Below are 22,016 nucleotides of genomic sequence, written 5' to 3' on the forward strand. Positions count from 1 at the left end.
TTTGTGGGGTGCCACTGTCTCTAGGGCCAAAGAGCTAACCAGCTACTTAACCTGTGTTAAGTAGGCAGTTAGCACTTAGTAAGGTGCTTATTATTGTAGTGAGGTGCTACTCTGTTTAGTGTGAATGCCAAATAAATTATCAAGTGGGAACATCTGCCTCGAAAACTTGTGATTTGAAGACTGGCATGGGAACAGTTAATTTTTTAGTTTTACTATGTATAGAGAGTTGGAAAATGCTATTGCATGACAAGTCTGAAAAAACTTAAGGCCTTTTGTGTTTAATTGTATACCTCCTCAATTACAAAATAAGTAAAAATACAGGGTTTTATGCTTGCATGAAGTTTATTGATACTTTACGCCTGGTGGCCAACTCCACCTTGAACGTCGTCTCAAACAGAGTCATCTGGGGCATCTGTCGGAATAATACAAACAGTGAATTGTTTAAATAAAATCATGAAATCAACAGGTGAGAAGAATAGATCAGAAACAAGGCCTAGCCTCTTTTTCTGTTCTCATCAGTTACCTGTGCATTTGCACTAAAATATTTCATGCGGAAATAGCCATTTTGACAGTGCTACTAAAAGTCTACAGAGGGGGTGAACTGTACATAGCCCGAAGAGAGTTTGAGAACTGAATTGCTTCCCTTAAATATAGTAACTGTAGTAGTTAACTTTCTTTGAATGAAATGTAGCTTTAATCCATCAGTTCAGATTGAAATAATCACAAAAGTCTTAACTGAATCTGTTGGTGTAACACTGGCATTGTTAATTTTATCTTCCCTGCCTCCTCTGTTGACCTCCTGCTGACTTCTAATCCTTTTCTGTATGGCAAGCACTGGGATGTTATTCTTCTGACTTCCTATTGAACTTTAAGTTCAGCTATTTTTAGTATGCCGGGACTCTGAATCCATGTAGTTAAGTCCCCTTTCCGCCATCTGTGTTCCTTCTCTCCTGGCCGGCCTGTCTGGCTTACTTGCATGTCCCACATCACCCCCTGTGCTTTTTCCTGCCTGGGGTGCTGAGGACTCTTTTTGAGGATGAGCCTGTCTTATACTCTGGTATCACTTTATATCTGAGCCCGAATACCCTTTTCTCGTAAAGGAGGGTCTGCATCAGTACCTTTTTTCCTTCATGCTTTTCTTATTGTAACCTACTTTCTGGTCCGTCTTTCCCCCTCATCCACACTAAGGTGTGGGGTTTTGTTTTGCACACTGCTATACACTCGTGGGAGAAAGACTAGCACAGGACATGGCATTAAGTACTGGCTGAATGGAATATTTTTAAATGGAGTGAAACTGCCTGATATCTGTTAATGTGTTTTTAATCTGTTCACTCTTCTGTAAATATTCACTCTTAGGAGGGATCAAACTTATTAGACATATTAGATTATACTTCATGTATAATCTCTTATTACCTTGTTTACCATTTCTTCCCAGATCTCATATTTGTCTGTGCCCCTGCCTTATAAAGATTACATTCCCCATATGAAATTAAAAAAAAAAAATCCCCTTTTACCATTTTTCATAGGACCAGACACAGAACCAAGTATGCAAAAGTGCTTGAGTTCATGGACTGGTTGGCTCGTGTTCTAGACACCGTGTCCTTGGTGTGACTTATGGTACAGTGCACAGCATGTGCATTTAATAATTGGTGGTAAGGAAGTGGGAGACAATAGCCACATCAGATTGAGTATCCCCCCAACTTACTGCGGATCTTACAGTTTTTAAACATATCCAATCTCCAGGTCAACATCAAAATCCTGAAAACTCAGGTCTGTTAGTCCCACATATATGGTAGGAAAATTTACCTACCCTTTTTAACTTTCTGCTCTGCGAACATGGGCACTAGTTACGGTAATTTCTCCAGCAATACCGTAACTTCCAAAGGGAGTACGTTTGTCACCAGATCCTGAACCTTTTTTGGCTACATCTTCTACTGGGAAAGCAACAGAAAGAAAAACTGGACTTTGTGGTCTGGGGACATCTTGTCCACTTGGAGGACTAGCATTCTGGGGATTTGGGGTCTGTTTCTGGAATTTCTGATCTGCAGGAACAGCAATGGGTACTTGTACTGCAGCATATCTCTTCAAGGCATCTGCTTGGGAAACAACAGCATGTCCAGGAAGAGGTTTCCAATCCTGTGCTTCCTGAACATTTGAGCCTACTAAAATAAAAGGTGGGGCACTGGTCTTCTTGCTGTCATCCATCATCACATAAGTTGGAGAAGTAACTTTCGGTGGAGGCTGCAGAAACTGTGGATCCTTAGGATTAGATAAATAGAGGGTTGCCTGGGGAAAAGGCCCAGGTGCAGGTGGCGGTGATGGGCGACTTTGTTGATTCATATCAGTTAGACAATAAAGGGTCCACATGTTAGAATATGGTGGTGGTTGTCCTGCTTCGCTTGCTGCTATTGCTAAAAAAAAAAAAAAAAAATTTGCAGGCATTAAAGGTTTGGTCTCTGTATCAGGCGCTATGCACAGAAATGTCTTTGTAAACATCTTTTACATATAAACAAACAGCTGTAGTAATATGTGCGATAAAGCATGCTATAGAGAGGGCTATGTAAATTGTGTTTGGTAATGTGAAAGATTCTCTACAGTGGGAGGGTGAGGACACTGTTGTGACAGCAAGCGGCGGGGACACTCAAGTTGTGGCAGAAGCAGCATTCTCATTCTAAGTAGCTGTTTCTAGGTACTCAGACTTCAGACATGGCTTCTGTAGGGTCCTCAGAGAGAGAATGGACAATCAACACTTCCGGCTTTACCCTCCCAACAATCAGTTGAAGTGTGTGCCAGCCACTGAAAAAGCTTTAATGCATCTGCATAGTGATTTTCTTTATTAGAGAAGTCTGCACTGGGTGTCATCTTTTGATCACATAATCAAAAATAGCTATTTATAAGCCAAGTGGCCATTCATAAGCACCATTATCTCCCTATTACTTGCACCACATGCAAAACATTACATAATTTGAGATCCCCAGAAAGCAATCCTTTTAGGCAGGGCTTAAAATGATCGGTCCTAAGCAGCAGTAAAAGTCTAGTTGGTCTCACAGGATTCCTTTAAGGAAAAAGAAGGTCTAGGGGTGCCATCCATCTACCCACACCAAGAAACCTATAATGTCGAGTTTGATTTGCCTAATGAAGACAGTACTCTCCCGTAGAACTGAGTCCTGAAAGATGGGATGGTACAGAAAAGGTACAAGATGGAGGGGATGCACATCTTGGGCCATCTACAGACTTTCTCCCTCAGAAAATAACACTATGCACATGATTAAAATGCTGTGTTTTCAGTAGCTTCAGATAACTTTCAATTATTTTTCTTTAAAAGCTCATTAAAAAATCAGCCTAAGCCAGGTCTTTGGTTTTGTAGAGAGAGTTTGATAACACAGTCTCAGTTTTTGTTTTAACTTTCTGAAGCACTAAAAGGCTATTTGAGTACTTGAGAAGAGTGACTTAGTGTAGAAGTGCTGCTTCAGCCACAAACATAATGCCAGTCCCACAGGCTGTACTTCAGCACTGCCCTCGAGGCCTTTCAGCTGTGCAGAATCCCCATCACACTGCCAGACAGAATTTAATCTCTAAACACCTGCTTTGGCGACACTTCACCATTTTGGCTCTGGTAAGAGTCAAAGCTGAGAGAGTTCCTGTAAAAGGAATGAGGGAGGTTGGCTCATGCATGTCCCATCCATCTCTAAAAAGAGACGGACCCCTGTGCTTGACCAGACTAGGGCAGGAGAGGGGCAGACCAAATGCCATAATTAGATTGAGAGGGAGGTCAGATCTGTCTGCATCACAGGAAAGCACTGACAATACTCAGCAGCCGAGAAGGCAACTTGATTTGGGCACTGGGCAGGGCACCTGGTGGAGAGAAGCCAGTCATCAGAGCTGTGTCCATCATTCTTCAAGTGCCTGCCTGTCCTTTCTGCTGCTGCTACCGACCTGCTGCCCTGTGTGACAGAACTTCAACCTGCCCTGCCCTCTCCATCCAGCTATGAAGCTGCTCCCTCAGCTGCAGGAAGCGCCCTGGCAAGAAATCAGTGCTTGATCCAGCTCCCCAGACCTAGTTACAGAGCTCTCCTGACTCAGTGCGAAAGCAGAGTCAAACACACCACCATTTCTTTCATTTTTGTAATGCCACAGCCTATGTAAATGTGTTGCTGTAGTTTGATTTTACAATCACAAATGAGAAATTTCAAACCAACACCCTTCCAACTGGAATATTCAGATCACATACATATATTTTATAGCTGACAATAGGCTTTAATGTTTCACTGTACAGTATGTCTAACAATAACAAAATTGCTCAGTGACCAAACAGGTCAAGTTTGGGTGATGTCACTTTAAAATCACTCATCTCATAAGAGTAAAATCTTAAATACAACAACACCTTTAAATAGGTTTGGCATTTTCGAAACTTAAAGACTTGACCAACCTACATGCAGGGAGCCTACCTAGATGGTTACCCAAAACACAGATGTCAACTGAAATGTAATTTTTAATTTTTGTAAGCATTTAATTTTCTTACCTGGCTCCATCAAACCTTGTTCAGGTGCTTCTTCCTCATCTGGTTCGAATTCTGGATCAGAAAGACCTTCTGGAACAGGAGGGGTGGGGCCACTAGATGATCTTACAGATGCACCTGAGTATGCTGCTTCTGCAGCCTCCTCAGAGAGCACAGGACTGGCCTCCATCTCCTGGGGTGCAGAGAATTGCCATGACTCCTCCTGCCCAGTATAGTCAGGGCCTATGGCCATATCCATTTCAAGTTGCACAGATTTCTCAGAGCCTCCTGCATCCAGGAGTTGTGCAGGCTGACCTTGAGAGATGTCAGTGAGCATAACTCTTGCTATTTCCTCCTCCTGCACACTCTCCTGTGAAATTATTGTAGAACCTACAGATTTTTCAGATATGACTGAGGCTTTTTTGCCTGATACAGGTTTGGAGCTAATTGGTGATTGCCCATTTTCGTTAGGACCCGAAACATCAGCAGCAGAAGGGCTATCTATTTGTCCTGGTATCTGCTGGACATAAACAACTCCTTCAGTCACAGGCTCATCTTTATAGATAGATGATATATGAACAGTTGATGTAACCTCAACATCAGCCTGCAAAGAGACCTTAGGAGCGAGATCATAAGCAGGAGGTTCTTGTTCATCCTGCAAGGGGGACGAGAAAGCCGTTGATAGTTCACTGTCTTTAGGTTTAGAACCTACATCTACATAAACAGATGCTTGGCTCAGCACCTCCTCCGAAACAGTAGGCATACTTGTTGCCACATCCACCATTAAAATTTCAGACTGATTAGAATGAATAGATGAAACGTTACCTAACATCTGAGCAGCAAACTGAGCTGGGTCAGCTGGGACATAGGCAAACTCTGGTGAAACAGCTGCTGGAGGTGGTGATGAGGGTGGGGTGGACTCCTTAGGGGTGGAAGATTTTGAAGGACCACGAACTGCTTCAATTGTCTCCTCAGATGCTGAGAACTCAGAATGAACTGATGGGAACTGAGTGGTTTTGTTGCTAAATATTGGTCCAGTTATATTGTCCTCCTCTGTGTATGTGGATTTTTCCATTCGTGTAGGTTCCTGGGAAACTGTAGACGTTCCTTCTGATTCTTTCACATATTCTGATTTCTTCTCTTGTGTCGTTCCTTCTGCCCACCTCTCTACTGAAAGAGCCAGATGGGTTAATAAGCATATATTCCTCCAAAAAAGAATTTTTTTTAAAAAGCAGTAATAGGTTGAATACACATCTCGATAAACTCATCATAAGTTAAATATATCGAGAGTCAAAAAAACAGACTGGGAGCTGCAGCTCGCTGCTACCACCCAATGTAACCAGACAATACTATACTACAGGTTGTACTGAATGGATTGCTTTTGTTATAGAGCAACCCCGATATTAAACGGGTTCCTGGCTGTGGGTCCTCACCCGCGCGCTTTAAAGGGACTTATGAATACTCTACTACAGACACACGCAAAAGGGTTAATAAAAGGTTTATTTACAAGAGAAAAAGAAATAAGGAAAATGTACAACTCAGGGAGAAAATAGGGAAATAAAGTCTTTAATGCATCCTACCCGATCCGACGACCTGGAAACCCCAAAGTCACTCTCAGAGCTAGACGGACGCCGCGAGCTGGCCGAGGGCCCCAAAATGGAGAGAGCCCCCAAAGCCCACGTGTCTGCCTTTTGTATCCACCTGGCTGCTTAACCCCACCCTCAGGTCCCAGCCACCTTCCCTTTGGTGGTGATGGGATTTGGAGTTCCCAGTGTCTTTGGCTTTGACCTGGGGTGGGGGTGGAGTCCACAAAGCCTGTATGGAATTTGCTTTGGGGCAGCCTTTTCCCCCTAACACTGGGGTGGGGGTGGAGTCCACAAAGCCTGTATGGAATTAGCTTTGGGACTGCCTTTTCCCCCTAACACTTTCACACCATCTTAAAAGCCAAAAAATTTTAAGTCAAGCCATTGTAAGTCACGGACTGCCTGTTCTGCTTTATTTTCTAGCACCTTTGATTTAGTATGGGTAATAAAACTTTCCTGTCCTTAGGTTTATTCAAGACTCAGCTCATTTCCTTAGTAACTCTGAGTAGTGACATCTGACAATCAGATACCATCTTCAGCTGATCAGCACAGATCATAACTCGGCCTAGAAACAAGGAAGCTGAAAACCTCCATAGAGAAAACTCTTAATCCAAACACACAAAACTGAGGGAGCAGGTAGGGGAAGATTTCAATCTGTGCAATAGATTATCCAATCCAACTAGTGTTAGAACAACTTAGTAGTGAAACAAATCCTGTTATATTAATGAAGGCATTGCTCAATTTAAGAAAATTGGTATACAAAGTTTAATGAATTGGAAAACTAGGGGACTACAGGATATTTTTACATTAGGAAATGCCAGATAACCTAACAGTGGTAGCACCCGCCGAGAGAGGTATGATAATGCAGTGAAAGCAGAAAGAGATCTCTGGAACCGCAGTGTGAAATCAGTGACTCCTGGTTTGGAAAGTCAAGACAGCTAATGACGCACAGAAACTCTTAGTGCTGGGAAATTACTGTAGAGTCATGTACTGGACTCTGCATTCTGCTTGTCACCCTCACACCTGTCTAATCGCCTTAGTCGTTACCCATCACAAGTTTTCACATCCGTTTACTGAGGATTTTCTCTCAGGAAAACATTTCCCTAATATAATGAAATCTGCAGGAAAAGTAGAAATTGCTTTGCAAGAATGTGTTTGGTTCAAGTCAAAATTTTGGAGACGTGTTCACAGGCTCAGCTGTTTATCAGAGAATATTTCTCTATGGTATCTCTCTGTGCAATGGCTGATTTCTTGTAAATTCAAGTAAGATGCCAATACACTGGAGTTCTTGTGCTGTGTTTGAGACACTGTCCTGGGCAGTCACTGTTGAGGACATAAAGATTATTAGGACCTCATAAAGTTTATGTTCGATAGTGGGGGTGAACTAGATATATATGTTATAGGTAAAAAAGTACCTAATGGTGGTCCTAAAAAAGAGCTATAGAAGTTCAGGAGTAATGGGAGCCGCGCTACTCATGTCGTCTGACAAAAGTCCGGGCATGGGGCAGATTTCTGAAAAATCAGGAATCTCGTTAGCTGACTCCAAGATTCTCCTCATTTGTTTATGGCTAGTCTCTACCATTGCTAAAAATACGCATTTAAAAGTAAAACTGCAAATGCTTTTTGAGCAATTAATGAATAACTAATTTGATGGCAAATGACACTGCATGATACAAATATTACATTTTTTATAAAATTAGTCTTTCTCTGCCAAAAGGCAGTCAACATTTGGCCTTACATTAACAAGTCAAAAAACTTCTGGGAACAAAAGGCTGTAAACATCCCTTGGCCAAGTCTTTAATATGGAGATGTGGTCCTTTGAGGCAAGAGCTAATTGGAGAAGGAAATTCCATTACTTTAAAGATAGCAGTTGGGTGGCAGACGTGATCCATGCTCCAAGTGTAAGAACATTCCTGATGAGCCAGGAGGCGCCATAGCTAACTCCTGCTAAATTCTTCCTGTTTGTTTAGGGCTGATTCCTCTGGAGGTGACAATTGGTATGGTAGCTGTTAGAGTATGCATTCAAGAATAAGTCAACAGCAATTTTATGACTGGTAGAGCTAAAACAATATAAATAATAATTTCTAAATAAAAGCCTTCTGTTTTTTACTTTAATCAATTAGTTGTATGTTGGTCTAAACTTCATAGGTTAGTTAGAGATAATCTTTGTTTCCCTTCCCCCAGGTAACTTCCTGCCCTTTGTTTCCCTCAGCCCATAGTTAATCGTTCACCATGACAAACTTAGAAATGTTAATTGTAGACACATACACTTTTTGCCAGTAATACAATAACTGTTAAATTGTGTAAAGTAAATAACTATTTTGAAAACATTTGTTTAGCATCTGTGCCTTCTTTAAGACAAAAAATAATAAATGTTACACCTCTGCCGGAAGGCAAACAGACCCTTGGCGGCTCCTGAAAAGGGACATGTGATAATTGTTATCTTCCTACCTTGTGCTTGTGTACTCACAATTTGCTTAGTATAAATAAAGGACTGCTGAGACCCTCAGTAGGATGATGTCAGCACCCTGATCAAGTGTCTGCGTCTCCTCATTCCCTCTCCCCCTTCCCTTACTATTTTTCTCTACAATTGCGCCGACGCCTTCCCATCCTTCAGGAACCCCTGACACCCAGACTGCTGCGGCTGGCTCGCAACACAGGAGGAAAATACTCTATCTGAAAGGAATAAAGGAAGGTTTATTTAGAAAAGCCTGGCTTTATACTTAGGGTAGAGAAAGCTGGGCGGGAGGTGGGGGGAGGAATCACATAACAAATGAAGATAATCCACAAAATCATCATTTTCTTGCATCATCAGAGAGCTGAGGTCACAAGGTAATCAAGTAACCTGATTTTCAAAGAGGAACTAGCCCCTCATGGAGAGAAGAGTCACAAGAATTCTCCGTAGCAGCTCGGTAAGGGGAGGCCTCTGCCATCCTTGCTGGAAAGACATCAGTTAAAATCTAAACATTCTGGTAAAGGCCAAATGGGGCTAGGATGTCCATCTGACCTAGACTGAGAGTCCAAACACACAGGAATGTTGCTCCCTCACAAGCATTTTTCTGCGGGCCTCACATGAAAAAGGGAAGCGGGGTAGAAACTCAGAGTGAGACATCACGTAGCAACACCAGTCAGAGGTCTCCTACCACTGGGGATGAAGCAGGAACCACTGGCTCAGGACTGACCAGACACAAGGCAGAGTGCCTGACCAGCAGGAAATGTAGGATAGCTCCACCCCAAGACCCAGATGCACAGGGCCAACCTAGTCTTGAGGCAGGTCTAGAAGGGCAGAGACAGCCCTGACCCAAACACCAGCCTAACACTAAGTAGCCTTTAGGTGAGGGGGCAAGAGTGTAGAGAGAAATGTCCTTTGAGGCCAGGCTGGTGGGGAAGGTTCAAAACTAGAGGGAAACACCCTTGGCATCCTAGACCCACCTTAGCAGCCCACTGCTAGAAAAATTTGAGGCCTATAGAGCAGTGAAGGTAAAATTAGGCTTAACAAAAGCCAAACCCAACCCCTGACTAGATAAACCTACCCCACACACACCCCAGTTCAAGGCTTCTCTAACTATTTCCCCCAGATGATATGAAATCCCCCAACCAATGATTTATTTACCATGAGAGGTGTCAAGGGATTATTGCAATCCTGGGACCTATCTGATTCATTGCTTACATGACAGGATTTTGGCAGCTTTCTTATAAACCTTTTTAAAACTTAATGAAATGCTTGCTTTGGTACAAATTAATCCCCACCCTGCCTAGATAAATGCATAATACCCATCTCTGTTTAGGGAATCAGTATGGCTTACTTAAAAAAAAACCTCAGGAAAGTAGAGAATAATAGCACTAGTCCCTCATGAAATTTAGTATGCATAAGCCTGAAGTAGCTATATGCCCTGTATGTTTAATAAGAGTGGATAGCCACAAGTATGTTTAACCAACAATAAAAGACATAAAAATAGAATTTGGTGTGAGAAATAAAGGCAACATTTATTAAGAGTATATGAGTAAATAATTCAAGGTGAGATTTAAAGATACATGTAATAGGAAATGAAGCTCGACTCCAGGTTAGCAGGAGTTCCTGACAGTAATTACTTTTAGGTGGCCCAGCTAATGATGTCCAGGGTTAGTTAAAAAGTTTTGCAGTCATTCACTTGGGAATCGAGATGGGGTAGGCCTTCTTGACTCTTCAAAGAGGTGGCTGGTTCTTGCCACTGATGAAAGCCAAGATAGGGCTGATACTGGAAACTGGACTCAATTAGGCTTAGGAAGATGAAAAGTGACAGTGGTGTTGAGATCCCATTTGCCACTCTGCAGGAGAAAGCACTGCTCTCTTCACTGAGCAGTGAAGAGATGAGAATTAGCACAATCTGGGCTTCAGGTTCCACACGAGAAGGTGACAGGCAGGGAGAAGTAAAATAATGGGATATTATGGGAAAGACAGTTGTAATTCCTCTTTAACTCTGAGTTCAAGAATTTAAGGTTTCTCCAGAAAGATCCTATAGAATGTGACTTTAGCGTGGAAAGAGCATGAATCCTGCTACTAGGAGGAGCTAGGTATAGATCCTAGCCCTATCAATTAAAATTTGGAAGCCTTGGAGTTTTTAATCACTCCTAAGCATATTGTTCGAGTAAAATTGCAGTAACATCACCTATGATAAAATTATAAAGTTGTCATAACTGACAAAATATATTTTGAGTGCCTAGGACAACATATTACTCCATAAAGTCCATTCCCTCCTTTTTCTAGCATATACTAAGAGGTAGAAATTAAGATGTATCCTAACTCTTTGGCCTGAAAATATCATCTGAATTCATACTATCCCCTGAATTAATGATTCATTTGGATTAATGAATTCTTATGAGAAGATTGAGAAGTATGGCAACTTTCACTGATTCATGTGATAGTGAGATCTGATTAATAAATTTTAGGAAAAGAAAGGATTCAAGAAAGAGTTTCCATAGCATGATCTGCTTTGGAAATAGGTACATGTGGGTGAAATGCTTCCATAGCACATGTGGGTGAAAGGCCTCCATAGCACCAGGGAAATCTAGATCCTAGGATCTAGAAAGTTGGAGAAATGATGAGAGATAACAGAGAAGTGCGAAAAGTTTGATTTTTCTTCTTCTTCCCTCCTCACTACCTGACTGCATGAGATTTTAAAGGTACTGGGGATATTGATAAACACTACTGACCCTATGGTGAGACCTACAAAAACGGGACTTGTTTTAGAAAAAAAAAATCCCAGAATGTTCAAAACAAATGATATGTACAAGGATATACTTATTCCCTTGCTTTCCATGCATGTGGGCAGCTCAGTAGTAATGCCACTAGGCAGCAAACTAGCCATTTGGGAAATAACTTTAGAGTTACAGCATTCTTGTGAGCATTTTTATGAAACACATCTTTCACTTGATGTCCAGGAGATGAGTACTACCAATGGCAGCTAGCTCTTGCCCACATCACCAAGTTCTAATAACTGGTGCTATCTTTAGACTGAATCTAGCCTTACTAGAATAAGGAACAACTGACTTAGTCCCTAAGAATGGTTCATTTCCCCATATTTAAATTATTGAAAGCCTGAGTGAGCCTCAGTCCTTGGGTCCAACAGACAGAATATGTAGGTTATTGTAGATGCTACCATCTGTATTTAAAACTGGGATCTATGTAAGGGAAGTTCTACTTAGAGGAAAGAGAAGATACCACCTGTTATACCTATATTTTTATTGTAGAGAGCTGAACTATCTTGCAGCCAAATTTACCCAGCGCTCCCACAGGAACAGCAGCTGGGGAATTAAAGTATTCAGAAGGCAGGAGGATGTCACTCGGGGGAGGAAATGCCCTACCAAGTGGGAGCCTTATAGTGTGTGTATATCCCCAGATAGTCCCTCTTTAGCCCAGGGTGATGCTTTTCTGGATATAGGTAGACCCATGCAGACTTTGTAATAGGACCTAAGTTAATGGATACTGTTTGTCCATTAAGAAACCATTTAGGCGCCTCCCCTGGCTGCAAAGCTGCCCACAGCTTCTGCAGCGTCGGTTCGATCCCCGGCCACCAGTGAGGGTCCCACATGGCGTGCAGACCTCTTCTGCCGTGCCCACTGCTCCCCTCAGCAGTGTATTTTGTCAGTCTGCCAGTTCTGTTCCCTGCTCTGGCTCTGGTGAATTCTCTCACCCTCCCGCGCTTCTGACTGTATCCAGTGCTTGTATAAATAAATAAATCTTTAATTAAAAAAAAAACATTTAGGCATTTATGATAACAACAAAAGACAGAAAGACAAATGAATCAAGTTGATATTAGTGACACTAAACTCTATGTGTAGACACACCTTCATGCTATGTTCCCATCACCCTGGTAAACTAGAACAAGTAATGTTCCTTTCTATTCCATTCCTAAATAGCAATATATTTCTACAGTCAAACTGTGAGCTTACTTTTAGGATTATCTCCATGCTATGTCCATTTTCTTTCTTTTTTTTTTATTAAAGATTTATTTATTTACTCATGCAAGAGCTGGGCCAGCGATGCAGAGGGTGACAGGACTCACCAGAGGCAGAGTGGGGAACAGGCAGACTGACTGAAATACACTGCTGAGGGGAGCAGCAGGCGAGACAGGAGAGGTCTGCTGCACCATGTGGGTTTCTCCCCGGCCAGTCGGGGATGGAACTTGTGCTTCAGAGGCTGTGGATTGCTTCATAGTGCGGTGCTTAACCCCTTGCACCAACAGGAAGGCCCTTTGCCCATTTTCTTGATGCATATAGTTACTAGCGAAAAACAGCAGCAGTACTTCCTCCCCTTCAAAACTCCCCTTCAGACTGCTTCATTAGTTTGCTATGTGAATGTTGAACCCTAAGATTGAAAGACATTAACCTAGCTAGTTCCAAATCGACATTAGTTTAGTCACTTGCTAAATTGAGTGCTGTCTAAATTCTCCAGTAAACAATCTCAAAAGCTACCAGCTAGTTACCTTCTATCATAAAGATTCACTGCCTTTATCACCATTCTCAAACATAGAAAGCCTGCACACACACTCCCAGCCCTCTCAAACCGAGCCCCCAGAAGAGTGATGCAAGTACATACAAAGGCCCCTAACAACTCCAACTGCTGGGAAACCAGGCTCACAGGAGGGGCAAAGTTCCTGCCCTTGTCTGTATATTCTCCTGGTAGAAAGCAAATCCCAGACTTGTTTCCCACGATGAGCTGAGAATGCCATCAAGGCCCTGCAGGAAAGCAGCCAGACTACATAATAAAATATGCCTGAGCCAGGGCTGCTCACACTCCTGCCCCAGGAAATGCTGGCTCTTGCTAGTCCTTATGTGGCTTTCTGTTTGGGGTGGCTTTTTCACTGCAGATCCAACCCTCAAGATTTTTACATTTTCCTAGGTCCTACTCCTGATGTCTTCCTATCTGGGCTATGTTATTTATTAACATTGCCAGAGAGATAGTATGAAAGCTCACTGATCTTTCCTTTTCTTTCTCTGTGATCATTCCAAAACATTGGTGAATGCAACAAGAAATATTTCTTTTGCACATTGGCCACGAGTCTCTATTTTCTCCTCAAAATTCTGTCAAAAGCTTATTCTTACCATTTTTAGACATGTAACTGTGCTTGGGATCTGACCATTGTATCTTCTTTTACTTAACAGTGATCCTTCCAACTTTTCATCATGCAAATTTTCCTTTTCTCATTTCTCCCCTCTAACCTTTTTCATTGCTTCTCTATCAACTCAGTTTCACATAATGCAGGCATTTATGTGTAAAAGGTAACTTTTACATAAATGACAGCCTTGTGTCATAGAGATAGGCCATGAAAAAAATTCTCCATAATAGACAAAGTCTCCGGAACAAAATAGATGGTGACACCTAATTAATTCCCTGTCCTAAGACCTGGACAGCAGCTAAACAATCGCTGGGGATGGGGAGAGGAAGATGCTTAAACTTTTCTTCATAAAAACTCTTCCAAGAACACTGCTTATATAATTCTTGTAAGTAATGTACCTCAGTATAGCTTGATTCTTTATTTCTATGAAATTCAATTCTCTTAAGGTTCACTGTAGTTCTCTAAAGACAGAGCATATTGGAAAGGTTTGCACCAGTTTGCGCACACAGTTCTACCAAATGGTTTGCAAAACATGAATGTCCCTTTTTTTTCCTCCTTTTTTAAGACTTGGAATTCCTCAAAATATCAGTCTCTAGATTTTTAAAAAACTGATTAATAATGAGTAAAGCATAAATGTGATTTAAACATCAATGTGATTTTTTTTTTTTTTTTTTTTATAGAGGCATGCTTTATTTATTTGTTTGCTGGTTTGTTTGTTTGTTTTGTTTATACATGCACTGGGTACAGTCAGAAGCGCGGGAGGGTGAGAGAATTCACCAAAGCCAGAGCAGAGAGCAGAGCAGGCAGAAGGACCGAAGTACACTGCTGAGGGGAGCAGCGGGCGGCAGGAGAGGTCTGCGCGCCATGTGGGACCCTCCTCTGGTGGCCGGGGAGCAGCCGGGGATCGAACCGGCGCCGCAGAGGCCGCGTACAGCTTCGCAACCCAGCGCTCAACCGCTGCGCCACCGGGGAGGCCCTCAATGTGATTTTTAAAAAAATATTTGTAGGCATCATTCTTATGTTTGAATGTATTAGTAATGATATAATTTATAATTAGCATTCCTAAAAATCTAATACCACTTAGAGTACTTACTTTTAATCTGATGAAATTGTTTAACCAGATCTTTTATGTCCAGAGTATTATTCCCTGAAGAAGTAAATACAGGAAATCAGATACATAAAATTCCCAATTAAAATTCTTTTTAAAACAACAAATAAATAATCTAAAGGGATAACAAACCTTCTCTAAACACAATAAGTTCTTTAAAATAAACTGCTGCAAACTGGGTGATGTTTGGTGGATTGGTTTTGAGAACAGCTCTGCTAACTCCCTCCAGCAGAGTCTTGAGGCCATAAGGTACGACAAGTCTGGGCTTTGAAGAAATCATTTTTGCAGGATGTCTAATCTCAACTATAATGAGGAAAAAAACAGTCTTATAAATATTATGTTATCATTTATTATGTGTTAACTACAGTTTCTTGGGACAAATCTACTAGAATTTTTAGCTTTGATTCAAATCTCTAGGCATTTACTCTAGTAAAATGGGATAAATCTTTATCATAGTTTAAAAAGATGAGCAAGCTAGTCCTATTGTTATAGGACAGTCTCTTCTGCAGCTTTTCTTCTTCCTGCTCAGCTCCACCCTCCCTTGGGTGGGGCAGGGAACCTCCCCCTTTCCTGGGGACCACCCTGTTACAAAATTAAAGAAGTAGATCTATTCAAGAAAACGCGAAGAGGAGGCGGAGCAACATGGCGGCGAGGAGACGCTGCGAGTAAGATCTCCCATTAAAAAAAAGTTAATAGGGAGGAAAAGCGGCAGGTCCCAGTGAGAACTGGGACAGGGAAGATAAACAGGTGACGCCAGCAAACTGCCCGAAGAAGAAAGTGGCCATAAAAGAGGACTAGAAGGGAGGAAAGCGCAGAACCCTGCTCCCCTCCCCCACCCACAGAGTCGGCACTCTCCGACCCGCAGAGAGGAGGAAAAAACAAACTAAAACGACCAACAAGAACAAACTACGCATCAAGCGGGACTGGGAGTGGAAAGGAACTATCTCAGCCACCACACCCCGTGAATGGGAGCTGCGGAGAACCCTGCAGGATTCGCCGTGGCGGTGAGCGAATTAGAGAACAACAGAGACCCCCCGGAGACCTGCACACAGCCCCGGGCAGGCCGGTAAGCTTGCGCGGAAAAGCGGCGCGCTTGAAAAGTAACGCGGATCGCGGCTGCCCAGGTCCCCGCGCCTGTGACCTAGGCTTGCGGGGAGACGCGTGGGGACCCTCACTGAGGTGAAAGCCCCTCACAGAGTAATCAGGAACCAGGCACCCAGGCACGGGAGCTGGGTGCAAAAGACTCCATTTTTGCAGACACTGAACTGGGCTACAGCCTGAGTCCTGGACCTGAGGGCTTTGGAACTGAGACCCGGGGCACGAAATTCGGGGCGTGGGTTCTCCACGACGGTGGGGCACAAGGCATTCACAGCACCCCAAAGCCGTTGAGGTTTACCCTACCATTCCCGCTCTGTTCCCTGTCCCAAGGGGTGGAAAAATCAGCTCCCCAAGGGCTCTAGGAGAGATCTCTGGCGCCACCTAGCGACTTGAAAACGGCAGAAGGCTCCTGAAGGACCCAGTGTCCAGCTGGGAAGTTAGCCCACGCCAGGCCCCTTCTGGCCTGCAGTCCAAACCCAGAGGGGGAGCGGGAACCCACCGCCGGGGCAGACCAAGCGCACAGGGGAGTGTGTCCCCACATCGGCATTTTAGAACAGGGACCTTTCTTCAGTAAAGACTGCTTGAAACAGACAGATGGCCCCTGGAGGAGCTAAAGGGGAGCGGAGAAGCTCACCCAAGATGCCGGCCAGTCCCAGCAACACAGCGTCCCAATGCATACCACAAATTAGAAAACAGACAGTAAGGAGTAGAAGAACCACACGCAACCTAACAACTCCCCAGGAAAAAAGCACACCACAAAAAGAAAACCACCCCTCAGATTGCAACGACAGTAACTTGGAAGAACTTCTGAGCCTTCCAGAAAGAGAATTTAAAATTGCCGTGATTAAAAAACTGACAGAAGTCATAAAGGAAAACAATGATAAGGGAAAAATAATCAACGATCAGAAGAATGCAATTGAGTCCCTAGAGAGGGAAAACAATGGTCAGAAGAATGAAATTGACTCCCTAAAGAGGGAAGTAAAAGAAATGCAGGAGATCAAAGAATTAATGGAGAAACTAAAGAACTCTGGGAAAAGCAATGAAAGCAGACTAGATTAAATGGAAGAACGAATAAGTACCCTATTAAAGAAGTAGATGGGAAGAGCCCTACAAGGAATCTGAGATAATAGCAACTATAAAAAAAATGAAAAGCCAACCAAAAAACCCATTTATTTCTGTAAAATTCAGTCAATATTATATGCAGTGATATTTCTCTATTTTCAAACAGCATCCTTTCAAACTACGTGGCTTTATGCTCATTCATCAAAAGTTATTAAGCAGTGTTTCTACAGGAATCTTTTCTCTAATATTTCTAAATATATCATCATTTGACCATCTTTATACATTTTTTTTTAGTTTTAAATTTGCTGTTAACATTAAAGTAGGTGTTATTTGTTGTATTATGACACACACCACTGTATGCACTTCTTTCCACTTACCCTCCCCTAACTGCTGCCCTAATTTTTCCCTCTCCCCGGATTCTCTTGACTTTCCTGATTTTAAGTGTTACCAAGAGGATGGTATTATAGCCTGTGATTCTCAGAGCTACAGAGATTGCCATCTGAAATTGTTTCTTTGGTTTGTGTATGGAGAGAAGTGAGGGGGTGGTCTGTGTGAAGAAAGAGGTGGGTGTGTGTGAATGGAGAGAGAGAGGGTGTGTATGTGTGTGTGTGTAGAAAGAGATTTGAGAGGGCTTACAAATATCTACAAAGAACAAAATTAAATATTTAAGGAAATCAGTGGCAAGGGGAAAGGATGGGAGGAAAAACATGATGATGCTGCAATTAAGGTTAATATTTCAATACAAGCCACAGGTTCTTCACTTTGATAGAAATGAGGTATCAAATCAGCTCCTGAGCTACCAAGCAACCATCACAAAATAGGTAACAGTGGTTAAATGATTCAGTTTTCTGAGATAAAAAAACAAATGAGTTGCTTGGGAGAATCACAGCTATTCTGGACAAGGAGACCCAGGAGAAATTTCTCCTATGGGTCCTCATAAAGAGGAGGATAGTGTGATCTAATGAACCATATCCTCAACAACAATCCTACAGTAAATAGAGTAACGAGTTTCTTGGGGCTAAGTTGCAGAGTTTAGCTACAGCAATTATACCAAGGGACAATCTCTAATAAAAAGCAACGAATGTATCACAAAATGCTGAATATTTAAAAACACATTTCATCTTCCCAAAGGCCAGGAAAAATGAATCTGTGTTGACCAAAGCAGATCCTTTGAGAATATAATTAAGTCTATTGAATTCCTTAATGAAGACTTACTTTCAGTGTATCATCAACAGACACTTTACGATATTAAACCATCTTTAAAATAGTGCAGAGTTGACAGGGCAAAATGCTAAATGTAAAGGGACATAGGTAGTGATTATATGTATGATACACATAGGTTATCTACTTGCCTATATACCCAAACGTGTGTTTTCTACCCCCGTGAAATTATAAGTACAATATACCGATTATGTGTATGATACATACCTAGTAGAGTGGTGTGTGTGTGTGTGCGTTTTACTTATACATACATTATATACTTTGTATAACTTTTTTAAGTGCAACCTTTCAACCCCAGTGAGAATAGAAAGGTCGTTTTCAAAGTGGTTTACCAGTAGCTGTGATGGAGCAAAGGAAACACCATTTCTGCAGGCAGCAGATGGTGTTACCATGGGGATAGCTGCCCTGCAGTTATCCCCAAGTTCTAATCCTCAACCTGGGCAGTTGCAACCCAGCCCCCCCACCCCCACATTTCGTGAAGGTGCGGGGTCCTAGTGCCCCAGGATCAGGAATGCAGAGAATCCTACAAGGCCGTCCCAAAGAGCTGGCCTGAGTGGGTTGGGAAACACTGACACCACACGTGACTACATCAGTGACTAAAGCCACAAATACAGACGCTGAATTGCCTAAAAGTTACAGCTTAATATGTCTCCTCAAATCTCCCCTTCAGAGAACACGTGTCGAAAACCAACACACTTTACAACCGCCCCGCCCCGCGCCTAACCGTAGCTTCCACGGCCCCTCTGGGGCCCGGGGAACGCGCAAGGACAACCGTGCCTCGGGCAGAGGCGGCCTCTGGGGCTTCCGAGCTCCGGGAAACGGAGCGGGCCCGCACCCCTCACGCCCTCAAGACCCAGGCTGGGGTCTCGGGTCCCCGCGCTGTGTCTGGGCTCATTTTCTTGGCGTTTGGTTTGCTTTGTTTGGTGGGGAGGGCAGTACACTGTGGGAGGGCGAAGGCGTCCGCAAGCTGCGGACTAGGGCCGGGGGGCAGGAGGGCGGGCGGGGCGCAGGAGCAGCGGCCCGGCCCCCGGAGCTCGCCAGAGCCGCGCTGGCCTCCGCCCCCGGGCCTCCCACTCCGGGGCAGCCGTACTCCTGCCAGGCACTAGAGGCGCCGTCCACTGAGCCTGACTGCCGCCGGGGCCGCAGCACAAGGCCTTCTCTCCGGACTCGCCCCACCTTCTTTCCCGCTTCACTCGTAGGAGCTTCCTCGCTACCCCCTTGCCGGCGGCTCCTGAGGGAGAGGGCGCTCCCGGGGGTCCCTTTATACCCTCCGGCGACGTCAGGGCTTGCGTCACAAAGACCCGCCCGCTCACGGCAGGCTCTGGATGATCACGGAAGTAGGCGGGGCCTTCGCCCCAGCCAATGGGAAGCCGAAAGGGACAAAGGCTGGAATTCCGCGCCTGGAAGGCGTGCTTTGCCTATTCCGGGGAAGGCAAACCCGGAAAAGAAGGAAACTGGGTGTTTCCGAAGGGCCAGGAGTCTGGGTGTAGGTCAAGGCTACGGCCTGTGGTCAATCAGTCGAAAATAAGCGCTTGTTTCGAAGGAGGACGAGCGTTATGACAGTTCTTAATTTTGCTGTCACCGCCACTGCTTTCCACAAGCTCCTTTCCTCCCCACAAATCCGTTACTCTGGAATCATCTTTCCTAAGAAAGATTTCTGCCACTATGTACACAACATAAGTATGAAGAGAATGAATGATTTTAGGCAACAGTACTTTTCCTCTTGAGACACTCGCCTGCGGGAAGAGAATTGACGTCAGTCCTGAAGTTCCCGTTTCTGTAATTAGGGCTTGCAGTAACACCTCAGATACAATTTAACAGCCCTGTCAAATCACAGTGTCAGTAACAGGTTCCAGGTCGTCCAGTACTGTGTTTAACCTCTGCTTAGATTTACCAAAGGAATGTCGGCTCATTTTAAAAATACCCACTCCTTGCTCTTTCACCTATTCCGCCTAACATATTTGGGCTAGGCATTAAGTAACACCATAATCCTGATTATCAGATTACAAGCAGTTTTCATTGTAACCCATTTTCTAATGTTTAAAAAGCAACAAGAACCACTGACTTAATTGTAAATCAATTTGCTAGTCATACCGGGGCACTTATCTGATAAAATCTTTTTTTTTTAATTTAGAAAAAATAGCACTTCCTGAGCACTTCACAATGATTTCATGTTACAGCCAGTCTAAATATATGCAGAAAACAGTCTTTTCTGGGGATAGTAATCCAAAAATTTTAAATTGTTACTGTCCATTTATATGGCATGCAAGTTCCATCTTCTCATGGAGACATTTTTAAAACGCAAAAGATTTATACCACATGTAGAGAAACCAGAGTATAAGAGACTATATTTTCAAGATTAAAGGAGAAATGCACTTTAGATTGATTATAGGCCAGTGGTAGGTCTGTCCTTCCTCAGAGATCCCAGCCCCACCCAGAGTAGGATAAAATTGAGATGAGGCCATTTGATTTATAACACATGTAACTTTTCAGTTTGTAACACATTTTTTTCTTATTTTTTTCTTACATCATTGTAGTCCCCACAGTTCTACCACCATATCACCCGTGAACCACATTTTCTCTCATGTTCTTCCCTCCCCTGGATAACACATTTAACTTAATCAAAGGTGTAATGTAACTGAGACCCATTTATGGTGTCTTTTGAAATTAGAGACATTTATGTTTGTGAAGTCCAAACTCAGTGTATCATCTCAAGTAACCTAATTACGGGTTAGGAATTGTGAAGAATATGTAACTCAGAAGGCAAGCCTTTACTCTTTCCACAATTCTTCATGACTTATTTGTCCCAGTCCTTCTGACATGCAAATTGTTAGTGAAAACTTTTAATCAAAAAGTATTAAATCATTTGCTGATTTCTTGAACTCTCAATGTTTTAATGTGGTTTTACAATCACCTTGTCCTTATGTTGTTACTAGGAATCTAACCAAAATTGAAATCTATCTTGTTAGTTACTGTTCTCTGCCCTTATCCCCATCCTTACCTCTTATCTTGGACGTGGATAAATGTCCAAGGTTCTTGGTGTGAGCTCTGCACGCCTCCATCCCTCATCCCATGATTCTCACTTGACTCTAGAGAATAGGAATGATTACTCATGCCGTTTGTTACCTCTGTGCCTTTTTTTGCTTGTTTGTTTATACATGCACTGGGTACAGTCAGAAGCGCGGGAGGGTGAGAGAATTCACCAGAGCCAGAGCGGGGAGCAGAGCAGGCAGAAGGACCGAAGTACACTGCTGAGGGGAGCAGCGGGCAGCAGGAGAGGTCTGCGCGCCATGTGGGACCCTCCTCCGGTGGCCGGGGAGCAGCCGGGGATCGAACCGGGGTCGCAGAGGCCTCGGGCAGCTTCACAACCCAGCGCTCAACCACTGCACCACCGGGGAGGCCCACCTCTGTGCCTTTACTCAACAGATACATGGCATGGGATATCCTTCTAGTTATCATTTTCACCTGAATCTATGCTTTTTAAAAACTCAGCAAGCTCTAAAACCCATTAGAAAAGCCAATGGGTTAGAAGCATTTTCTTGGCAACCCCACAATATACCTTGAGCACAAGCTTGCTCTGTAGAATTGACTCTTCTCTCAGACTTACTAACTTTACTAAGATGATAACCTAGGACAGTGTTTCTCTAACTTAGACCACCTGCATTAGAATAATCCTAATGATTAAATGGTGTCCCAAGCCCTACCTAGAACCTACTAGAATCTGAGTAGGGCAAATCTGAAAAAGACTAAAATTGAAAACCTCTGGCCTATAGAAGGAGAAATGAAGAGTAACTCAGAGATCACATGGGTTTTAGAATGTTGCTTCTATTTCATACCCAGTCAACTAG

General features: G+C 43.2%; 1 protein-coding gene across 5 annotated transcripts; it reads right to left on the minus strand.

The window, feature by feature from the left end:
• Positions 1-253: 253 nt before the first annotated feature.
• On the minus strand, positions 254-19,441 carry CABYR (calcium binding tyrosine phosphorylation regulated). 5 transcript variants are annotated; one of them, XM_037508721.2, is made up of 6 exons: positions 19,345-19,441; positions 14,920-15,090; positions 14,773-14,826; positions 4,523-5,668; positions 1,811-2,411; positions 375-412 (listed from the first exon to the last, which is right to left on the minus strand). In XM_037508721.2, the coding sequence occupies exons 2-5, from the start codon at positions 15,065-15,067 to the stop codon at positions 1,816-1,818; spliced, it is 1,944 nt and encodes a 647-aa protein (XP_037364618.1). In that variant the 5' UTR covers positions 15,068-15,090; positions 19,345-19,441; the 3' UTR covers positions 375-412; positions 1,811-1,815. The 5 variants fall into 5 exon arrangements, with proteins under 5 accessions (XP_037364621.1, XP_037364618.1, XP_037364622.1 ...); XM_037508725.2 differs by having other exon boundaries at positions 5,324-5,668; positions 19,345-19,437; XM_037508723.2 differs by lacking the exon at positions 19,345-19,441 and adding an exon at positions 19,259-19,279.
• Positions 19,442-22,016: the final 2,575 nt, after the last annotated feature.

The sequence above is a fragment of the Talpa occidentalis genome, unplaced genomic scaffold, assembly GCF_014898055.3.
Source record: "Talpa occidentalis isolate TD23 unplaced genomic scaffold, MPIMG_talOcc4v2.1 talOcc4.13, whole genome shotgun sequence".
Classification (NCBI taxonomy): domain Eukaryota; kingdom Metazoa; phylum Chordata; class Mammalia; order Eulipotyphla; family Talpidae; genus Talpa; species Talpa occidentalis.

Coding starts and splice junctions, on each gene's coding strand:
- CABYR (XM_037508721.2), bottom strand. CDS start 15,067: ATGATTTCTTCAAAGCCCAGACTTGTCGTACCTTATGGCCTCAAGACT. Junction 5,669..14,772: donor ACAATTTCATCAGATTAAAA/GTAAGTACTCTA, acceptor TGGCTCTTTCAG/TAGAGAGGTGGGCAGAAGGA. Junction 2,412..4,522: donor ACAAGGTTTGATGGAGCCAG/GTAAGAAAATTA, acceptor TTTTTTTTTTAG/CAATAGCAGCAAGCGAAGCA.